General features: G+C 50.5%; 1 protein-coding gene across 1 annotated transcript in view; it reads right to left on the reverse strand.

Annotated features, from left to right (window-relative positions):
- Positions 1-2,398: 2,398 nt before the first annotated feature.
- LOC310801355 (uncharacterized protein) overlaps positions 2,399-11,303 on the reverse strand; it is a gene marked incomplete at both ends in the record, with an annotated part of 21,153 nt that continues 12,248 nt past the window's right edge. The window contains 7 exons of the mRNA XM_083665349.1: positions 2,399-3,214; positions 3,434-3,757; positions 4,576-4,648; positions 4,854-4,922; positions 5,794-5,957; positions 9,802-9,897; positions 10,509-10,656. Coding sequence (XP_083521475.1) covers positions 2,399-3,214; positions 3,434-3,757; positions 4,576-4,648; positions 4,854-4,922; positions 5,794-5,957; positions 9,802-9,897; positions 10,509-10,656 — 1,690 coding nt within the window. The remainder of the gene's footprint in view (positions 3,215-3,433; positions 3,758-4,575; positions 4,649-4,853; positions 4,923-5,793; positions 5,958-9,801; positions 9,898-10,508; positions 10,657-11,303) is intronic.

Consider the following 11,303-nt stretch of genomic DNA (forward strand, 5'->3'; position numbering starts at 1 on the left):
ATGGATGAGAGGAAGGTGTAAATAACTGGTTCACTCCCCCACATGAATGGATGAGAGGAAGGTGTAAATAACTGGTTCACTCCCCCACATGAATGGATGAGAGGAAGGTGTAAATAACTGGTTCACTCCCCCACATGAATGGATGAGAGGAAGGTGTAAATAACTGGTTCACTCCCCCACATGAATGGATGAGAGGAAGGTGTAAATAACTGGTTCACTCCCCCACATGAATGGATGAGAGGAAGGTGTAAATAACTGGTTCACTCCCCCACATGAATGGATGAGAGGAAGGTGTAAATAACTGGTTCACTCCCCCACATGAATGGATGAGAGGAAGGTGTAAATAACTGGTTCACTCCCCCACATGAATGGATGAGAGGAAGGTGTAAATAACTGGTTCACTCCCCCACATGAATGGATGAGAGGAAGGTGTAAATAACTGGTTCACTCCCCCACATGAATGGATGAGAGGAAGGTGTAAATAACTGGTTCACTCCCCCACATGAATGGATGAGAGGAAGGTGTAAATAACTGGTTCACTCCCCCACATGAATGGATGAGAGGAAGGTGTAAATAACTGGTTCACTCCCCCACATGAATGGATGAGAGGAAGGTGTAAATAACTGGTTCACTCCCCCACATGAATGGATGAGAGGAAGGTGTAAATAACTGGTTCACTCCCCCACATGAATGGATGAGAGGAAGGTGTAAATAACTGGTTCACTCCCCCACATGAATGGATGAGAGGAAGGTGTAAATAACTGGTTCACTCCCCCACATGAATGGATGAGAGGAAGGTGTAAATAACTGGTTCACTCCCCCACATGAATGGATGAGAGGAAGGTGTAAATAACTGGTTCACTCCCCCACATGAATGGATGAGAGGAAGGTGTAAATAACTGGTTCCCTCCCCCACATGAATGGATGAGAGGAAGGTGTAAATAACTGGTTCCCTCCCCCACATGAATGGATGAGAGGAAGGTGTAAATAACTGGTTCACTCCCCCACATGAATGGATGAGAGGAAGGTGTAAATAACTGGTTCACTCCCCCACATGAATGGATGAGAGGAAGGTGTAAATAACTGGTTCCCTCCCCCACATGAATGGATGAGAGGAAGGTGTAAATAACTGGTTCCCTCCCCCACATGAATGGATGAGAGGAAGGTGTAAATAACTGGTTCCCTCCCCCACATGAATGGATGAGAGGAAGGTGTAAATAACTGGTTCCCTCCCCCACATGAATGGATGAGAGGAAGGTGTTAATAAGTGTGTGTGAACTCCCTCTTGGTCGTCCCTCTTGGTCGTCCCTCTTGGTCGTGCCTCTTGGTCGTCCCTCTTGGTCGTGCCTCTTGGTCGTGCATGCTGAGTACAGCTGAGTGAAGCTGAGTACAGCTGAGTAAAGCTGAGTACAGCTGAGTGAAGCTGAGTAAAGCTGAGTACAGCTGAGTGAAGCTGAGTAAAGCTGAGTACAGCTGAGTGAAGCTGAGTACAGCTGAGTGAAGCTGAGTGAAGCTGAGTGAAGCTGAGTACAGCTGAGTGAAGCTGAGTGAAGCTGAGTACAGCTGAGTAAAGCTGAGTAAAGCTGAGTAAAGCTGAGTAAAGCCCAACAGATCCTGGATTTTTGGGTCCGATACCGATTTATGGGAGGCAACATTTACAGATGACCGATATGTCTTTCGATAATTATTATTTTATTTTTTTTGTACAGAATTCCTTTATAGGACAGTTTTCATAAGTAAACAAGGGCAAAAAGATGTTATTGCTGATTACGCAACAATATGTATCTCAATAATGACCTGAAATGATCTCCATTGATAAATAGAGCAACATTTATTACAGTTTCATCAGTTTGATTATTTCATTTCCTTTTCATTTTATTTACAAAAAGATACAAAAATTCACTGTGAAAAGTATTCTTTAAACATGCCAACCACCGTAGCAACGGTTTATTCCAGCTCTCCCCAAGACGAACTTTACCAAAGTAGTAAATTCCGCTGTCTTCACCAGAGTGAACAGGGCTGCCTGCTTCAGTCCTGCTGATGCGGTGGGTCGGAGCTGCTTGTGACAAAAGTTAGCGAGAGCGTCTGACTCTGAAACTCAAGGACACAAGCTAGCCATATGAACTGTCTGGTGGAATAAATGATTGGTAACTAATTGGTAACTTCTTATGCCGAATAACTCTTGTTCAGTCAACATCTGTGGAGTTAGCAACCGTGCTGATTGACTGCAGTCCAAAGAGCTAACGTTATTTGTGCTCTGATTGGCCAGGGATGTCACTACAGGCTGTTCCATTAAGAGTCCTGCTGCCCTGATTGGCTCAGAGCTGTCCCAGTGAGAGTCCTGCCTCTCTGATTGGTTCAGGGCTGTCCCAGTGAGAGTCCTGCCTCTCTGATTGGCTCAGGGCTGTTGCTGTGTAGCTGCAGTGTTTCCCTCAGGGTCGCTGAGGTTGAAGGAGTCCTCCTCCTCCTCGTCCAGCTGCAGACTCCCAGACGACATCCTCATCCTGGCCAGAGGCCCCTGGCGCACCAGCTTCCCCAGGCCCACAGTCCCCAGTCCCACCGCCCCCAGGCCCACCCCTGGGAGGTAGTAGGGGTAAATCATCTCAGAGTCAGAGTCACTCAGGCTGCCAGACCTGCTGCCTGCCCCACCCCCACCCCCCGACCAAGGTCCACCCCCACCCCCGGACCCAGACATACCCCCAGACCCAGGCCCAGACCCAGGCCCAGCGGAGGTAGCTCTCTCAGGGGCGGGGGACAGGTTGAGGGGCAGGTGTGTGGGCCGGACAGGCGAGGGGGAGTGTCTTCGGGACAGCTGGGGGTAGTGGCCCAGGGGGCGGAACTCTGCAGCTGGGGGTCCACCCACGGAGGAGGAGGAGGCGGAGCCAGGGCGGGCATCAACGTCCGATTGGCTCCAGGAGCGCTTGGGCAGTCCTGATTGGTAGCTGGAGTCGTCGCTGAAGTGTCCGGTGGTCTCGTCCCTGCTGCCGTACTCCCAGCGGCCCACGCCCCCCCACCCCCCCACGGCGTAAAGCCCCGGGGTCAGGCTCAGGGGGGCGGGGCTGTAGGAGCGATGATGTCGCTGCTGATGATGTCGCTGCTGCTGATGTCGCCGCAGCGTGGAGAGGGAGGAGGGGCTAGAGAAGCTGGAGGAGCGAATGAAATCGTCCAGTAGTGCGGCGTGGGAGTGCGGAGCGGGGTGGGGGTGGTGGGGGTGGTGGGGGGCGTAGCGAGACAGGGGGAGGGGGGAGGGAGAGAACGGGCCGCGTTCGAGAGAGAAGGAGGAGGCGCTGCTGGAGGAGTGGGTCTGGGGGGAGAGGGGGAGGGGGAGGGGGGCCAGGACGGGGTGCAGCTCCAGACAGGGGTAGGGGTATGGGAGGGAGTGAGGGTGAGGGTAGGGGTGAGGAAGGGGGTGAGGGAGGGGGTAGAGCAGGACCAGCTGCTGTGTGTTGCCTAGCAGCCGGCCCCTCTGAAGCCCCTCCCCCCGACGGCGGCTGCAGGCCCGATTGGCTGCGAGGGAGTAGGCGTCTCTCTGCATCGCTGCAGACCTCGCCCCCAGCCCTGGGCAGGGGGAGGAGCCTGCCTGGGGCCCAGAGAAGGACGAGGAGCGTGATTGGTCGAAGGAGGAGGGCTGGGCGGTGTGGGCGGGATCAGGGGAGCGGCTCAACTCCGTACCGAACAGAACCTCCACAGCTGATTGGCTACGCTTCCCTCCCTGGACACACCCAGCGTGGGGAAAACCACAGGACTGCTCATACACCTGGAACACAACACACACACACACACACACACAAACACATGCAAACACATGCAAAAACACACACACACACACACACACGCACAGCACACACACACACACGCACGCACGCACGCACGCACATGTAAACACACACACGCAGTAAGAATGACATTGAAACAAAACCAAGCCAGCCCTGTGAGAATGGCCCCTGAGTTAGTGGGCTGTAGAATGATCTAGAATGTGATCGGTCAGTTAGAGGTGAGTCAGAGAGAGGAGGTGAAAGTTGACAGGTCAGAGAGAGGAGGTGAAAGGTGACAGGTCAGAGAGAGGAGGTGAAAGGTGACAGGTCAGAAAGAGGAGGTGAAAGGTGACAGGTCAGAGGTGAGTCAGAGAGAGGAGGTGAAAGGTGACAGGTCAGAGAGAGGAGGTGAAAGGTGACAGGTCAGAGAGAGGAGGTGAAAAGTGACAGGTCAGAGGTGAGTCAGAGAGAGGAGGTCAAAGGTCAGAGGTGAGTCAGAGAGAGGAGGTGAAAGGTGAAAGGTCAGAGAGAGGAGGTGAAAGGTGACAGGTCAGAGAGAGGAGGTGAAAGGTGACAGGTCAGAGAGAGGAGGTGAAAGGTGACAGGTCAGAGGTGAGTCAGAGAGAGGAGGTGAAAGGTGACAGGTCAGAGAGAGGAGGTGAAAGGTGACAGGTCAGAGAGAGGAGGTGAAAGGTGACAGGTCAGAGAGAGGAGGTGAAAAGTGACAGGTCAGAGGTGAGTCAGAGAGAGGAGGTCAAAGGTCAGAGGTGAGTCAGAGAGAGGAGGTGAAAGGTGAAAGGTCAGAGAGGAGGTGACTCACCTGTTTGGAGACGTCTGTCAGGAGGTCAGGTGACGACCGGCACTGTCTGTTGTCATGAGCCTTGTAGTACTTCCTGGAACAACAACACACACACAGACATGGGCTCAAGACCTTACACACACACACACACACACACACACACACACACACACACACACACACACACACACACACACACACACACACACACACACGCACCACACACACACACACATACACACACACACACACACACACACACACACACACACACACACACACACAGGTGTCCTCCTCACCTCTCAAAGGGCAGATTTCTCCTCTCTCCTCTCCTGACACAGGCTAGCAGCTGTTTCTGGGTCCGGCCACTAGGGGGCAGATTAACCATGGTAAAGGCTTTATGTAATATACTGTATATATCTATGATATACACTCACTGAGCACGTTATTAGGAACACCTGTACACCTTCTCATGGTGGAGGTGATGGAACACCTGTACACCTTCTCATGGTGGAGGTGGTGGAACACCTGTACACCTTCTCATGGTGGAGGTGATGGAACACCTGTACACCTTCTCATGGTGGAGGTGGTGGAATGGGGTGGGGAATGTTTTCTTGGCACACTTTGGGCCCGTTAATACCAATCAATCATCGCTTGAATGCCACAGCCTATTTAAGTGTTGTTGCTGACCATGTGCATCCCTTCATGGCCACAATTTACCCACCTTCTAATGGCTACTTCCAGCATGGTAATGCACCATGTCACAAAGCAAAAGTAGAACGGGAGATTCACAGCTTGAAAGTGCACCTGAAAAATCTGCAGGAATTGTGTGATGCAATCATGTCGTCATGGACCAGAATCTCAAAGGAATGTTTCCAACATCTTGTGGAATCAATGCCACGAAGAACTGAGGCTGTTTTGAGAGCAAAGGGAGGCCCTACCCAGTATTAGTATAGTTTTCCTAATAAAGGGAGTATTACCCAGTATTAGTATAGTGTTCTAATAAAGGGAGGCCCTACCCAGTATTAGTATAGTTTTCCTAATAAAGGGAGTATTACCCAGTATTAGTATAGTGTTCTAATAAAGGGAGGTCCTATCCAGTATTAGTATAGTGTTCCTAATAAAGGGAGTATTACCCAGTATTAGTATAGTGTTCTAATAAAGGGAGGTCCTATCCAGTATTAGTATAGTGTTCCTAATAAAGTGACCCCCCCCCTCCCCCTCCACCTGTGGTCTCACCTGTATGTGAAGCAGGACCCTCGGCTGGAGAGGAGGGTCCTGTGGCGGGCTTTGGGCTCCTCTGTCAGGCGGAAGAAGGCGTGGTACTCCACGCACGACTTCCAGAACGCCTTACACACATCACGGCTTGCCATGGTCAGCTCCACCGTGTCCTTACGAGACGGCTGCCCACACACACACAGACACACACACACACACATACACATAAACACGTAAACACACACACAAACGTAAACACACACACATACACACACATACACATAAACACGTAAACACACACACACACACACACACGTAAACACACACACGCGCACACACACACACACACACACATACACACACGTAAACACGCGCACACACACACCCTCATACACTCCTCATAGACCACCCTCATACACCCCTCATACACTCCTCATACACTCCTCATAGACCACCCTCATACACCCCTCATACACTCCTCATACACTCCTCATAGACCACCCTCATACACTCCTCATACACTCCTCATAGACCACCCTCATACACCCCTCATACACTCCTCATACACTCCTCATAGACCACCCTCATACACCCCTCATACACTCCTCATACACTCCTCATAGACCACCCTCATACACCCCTCATACACTCCTCATAGACCACCCTCATACACTCCTCATAGACCACCCTCATACACTCCTCATACACCCCTCATACACTCCTCATACACTCCTCATAGACCACCCTCATACACTCCTCATAGACCACCCTCATACACTCCTCATACACCCCTCATACACTCCTCATACACTCCTCATACACCCCTCATACACTCCTCATAGACCACCCTCATACACTCCTCATAGACCACCCTCATACACCCCTCATAGACCACCCTCATACACTCCTCATACACCCCTCATACACTCCTCATACACTCCTCATACACTCCTCATACACTCCTCATACACTCCTCATACACTCCTCATAGACCACCCTCATACACTCCTCATAGACCACCCTCATACACCCCTCATACACTCCTCATACACTCCTCATACACCCCTCATACACTCCTCATACACCCCTCATACACTCCTCATACACTCCTCATACACTCCTCATAGACCACCCTCATACACTCCTCATACACCCCTCATACACCCCTCATACACTCCTCATAGACCACCCTCATACACCCCTCATACACCCCTCATACACCCCTCATACACCCCTCATACACCCCTCATACACTCCTCATACACTCCTCATACACTCCTCATACACTCCTCATAGACCACCCTCATACACTCCTCATACACTCCTCATACACTCCTCATAGACCACCCTCATACACTCCTCATACACTCCTCATACACTCCTCATACACCCCTCATACACTCCTCATACACTCCTCATACACTCCTCATACACTCCTCATACACTCCTCATAGACCACCCTCATACACTCCTCATACACTCCTCATACACTCCTCATACACTCCTCATACACTCCTCATAGACCCCTCATACACTCCTCATAGACCACCCTCATACACTCCTCATACACTCCTCATACACCCCTCATACACTCCTCATACACCCCTCATACACTCCTCATACACCCCTCATACACTCCTCATACACTCCTCATACACTCCTCATACACTCCTCATAGACCACCCTCATACACTCCTCATAGACCCCTCATACACTCCTCATAGACCACCCTCATACACTCCTCATACACTCCTCATACACTCCTCATACACCCCTCATACACTCCTCATACACCCCTCATACACTCCTCATAGACCACCCTCATACACTCCTCATACACTCCTCATACACTCCTCATACACTCCTCATACACTCCTCATACACTCCTCATAGACCACCCTCATACACTCCTCATACACTCCTCATACACTCCTCATAGACCACCCTCATACACCCCTCATACACTCCTCATACACTCCTCATACACTCCTCATACACTCCTCATACACTCCTCATAGACCCCTCATACACTCCTCATAGACCACCCTCATACACCCCTCATACACTCCTCATAGACCACCCTCATACACTCCTCATACACTCCTCATACACTCCTCATACACTCCTCATACACTCCTCATACACTCCTCATAGACCACCCTCATACACTCCTCATAGACCCCTCATACACTCCTCATAGACCACCCTCATACACCCCTCATACACTCCTCATACACTCCTCATAGACCACCCTCATACACTCCTCATACACCCCTCATACACTCCTCATACACTCCTCATACACCCCTCATACACTCCTCATACACTCCTCATACACCCCTCATACACTCCTCATACACTCCTCATACACTCCTCATAGACCACCCTCATACACTCCTCATACACTCCTCATACACTCCTCATAGACCACCCTCATACACTCCTCATACACTCCTCATACACTCCTCATAGACCACCCTCATACACTCCTCATGCACTCCTCATACACTCCTCATAGACCCCTCATACACTCCTCATAGACCACCCTCATACACTCCTCATAGACCACCCTCATACACTCCTCATACACTCCTCATAGACCACCCTCATACACTCCTCATAGACCACCCTCATACACTCCTCATACACTCCTCATAGACTCCTCATACACTCCTCATACACTCCTCATACACTCCTCATACACTCCTCATACACTCCTCATACACTCCTCATAGACCACCCTCATACACTCCTCATACACTCCTCATACACTCCTCATACACTCCTCATACACTCCTCATACACTCCTCATAGACCCCTCATACACTCCTCATACACCCCTCATACACTCCTCATACACTCCTCATAGACCACCCTCATACACTCCTCATACACCCCTCATACACTCCTCATAGACCACCCTCATACACTCCTCATACACTCCTCATACACTCCTCATACACCCCTCATACACTCCTCATACACTCCTCATACACTCCTCATAGACCCCTCATACACTCCTCATACACCCCTCATACACTCCTCATACACTCCTCATAGACCACCCTCATACACTCCTCATACACCCCTCATACACTCCTCATAGACCACCCTCATACACTCCTCATACACTCCTCATACACTCCTCATACACCCCTCATACACTCCTCATACACTCCTCATACACTCCTCATACACTCCTCATAGACCACCCTCATACACTCCTCATAGACCACCCTCATACACTCCTCATAGACCACCCTCATACACTCCTCATAGACCACCCTCATACACCCCTCATACACTCCTCATAGACCACCCTCATACACTCCTCATAGACCACCCTCATACACTCCTCATAGACCACCCTCATACACTCCTCATAGACCACCCTCATAGACCACCCTCATACACTCCTCATACACTCCTCATACACTCCTCATAGACCACCCTCATACACTCCTCATAGACCACCCTCATACACTCCTCATAGACCACCCTCATACACTCCTCATACACTCCTCATACACTCCTCATACACCCCTCATACACTCCTCATACACTCCTCATACACTCCTCATAGACCCCTCATACACTCCTCATACACCCCTCATACACTCCTCATACACTCCTCATAGACCACCCTCATACACTCCTCATACACCCCTCATACACTCCTCATAGACCACCCTCATACACTCCTCATACACTCCTCATACACTCCTCATACACCCCTCATACACTCCTCATACACTCCTCATACACTCCTCATACACTCCTCATAGACCACCCTCATACACTCCTCATAGACCACCCTCATACACTCCTCATAGACCACCCTCATACACTCCTCATAGACCACCCTCATACACTCCTCATAGACCACCCTCATAGACCACCCTCATACACTCCTCATACACTCCTCATACACTCCTCATAGACCACCCTCATACACTCCTCATAGACCACCCTCATACACTCCTCATAGACCACCCTCATACACTTCTCATAGACCACTCTAACACCCACCACTATTTTGGCATGGAGTTTGATCAGGAAGTGTTTCCTCTTGAAGCTCAGCTTGCGGATGGAGGCCCAGCTGAAGGTGTTGATCTTTGTGTTGCCCTGGGAGACGAGACAAACATCAGAGGAGTCATTCAGTCAGGTAGTCAATTAGTCATTTAGTCATTTAATCATTTAGACATTTAGTCATTTAATCATTTAGACATTTAGACATTTAATCATTTAGACATTTAGACATTTAGTCATTTAGACATTTAATCATTTAGACATTTAGTCATTTAGACATTTAATCATTTAGACATTCAGTCATTTAGACATTTAGACATTTAGTCATTTAGACATTTAGACATTTAGTCATTTAGACATTTAGACATTTAGACATTTAGACATTTAGTTATTTAGACAGCCAATCAGTCAGTCAGGTAGTCAATCAGTCAGTCAGTGTGTTTTACCTGGTGTACCCCAGTGTGTGTGCATGTGTGTGTGTGTGTGTGTGTGCACCTGGAACACCAGTACTCCAGAGTGTGTGCGTGTGTATGTGTGTGTGTGTGTGTGTGTGTGTGTGTGTGTGTGTGTGTGTGTGTGTGTGTGTGTGTGTGTGTGTGTGTGTGTGTACCTGGAACACCAGTACTCCAGAGTGTGTGCGTGTGTATGTGTGTGTGTGTGTGTGTGTGTGTGTGTGTGTGTGTGTGTGTGTGTGTGTGTGTGTGTACCTGGAACACCAGTACTCCAGAGTGTGTGACAGCCAGGTTGATCTTGGTGCCCTCCCCGTCACTGGCAGCCTGCGGGCGAATCCCGAACATGTCTAGTTTACGAGCCACGTCCAACAGCTGGCAGTCTGCCTCCGCTGGGGTCTGGCCTCTGGAACACACACACACACACACACACACACACACACACACACACACACACACACACACACACACACACACACACACACATGGTAGTCAGACCAGGTCTACCACCCCCCCCCCCCACCCCCCAATATCTACCTAACCCTGGAACACACACAGGGTCAGACCAGAGTCTACCCCCCCCCCTACACCTACCTACCCACCCACCCACCTACCCACCCACCCACCCACCCAGCCATCTACCCACCCACCCACCTACCCACTCAGCCACTCCTAACAGACATACCTGTGTCTCTAACCCCCCTGTGTCTCTAACCCCCCTGTCTCTCTAACCCCCCTGTGTCTCTAACCCCTGTGTCTCTCTAACCCCCCTGTGTCTCTAACCCCCCTGTGTCTCTAACCCACCTGTGTCTCTAACCCCCCTGTGTCTCTAACCCACCTGTGTCTCTAACCCCCCTGTGTCTCTAACCCCCCTGTGTCTCTAACCCACCTGTCTCTCTAACCCCCCTGTGTCTCTAACCCCCCTGTGTCTCTAACCCACCTGTCTCTCTAACCCCCCTGTGTCTCTAACCCACCTGTCTCTCTAACCCCCCTGTGTCTCTAACCCCCCTGTGTCTCTAACCCACCTGTGTCTCTAACCCCCCTGTGTCTCTA

The sequence above is a fragment of the Argentina silus genome (assembly GCF_951799395.1).
Source record: "Argentina silus genome assembly, chromosome: 2".
Lineage (NCBI taxonomy): Eukaryota > Metazoa > Chordata > Actinopteri > Argentiniformes > Argentinidae > Argentina > Argentina silus.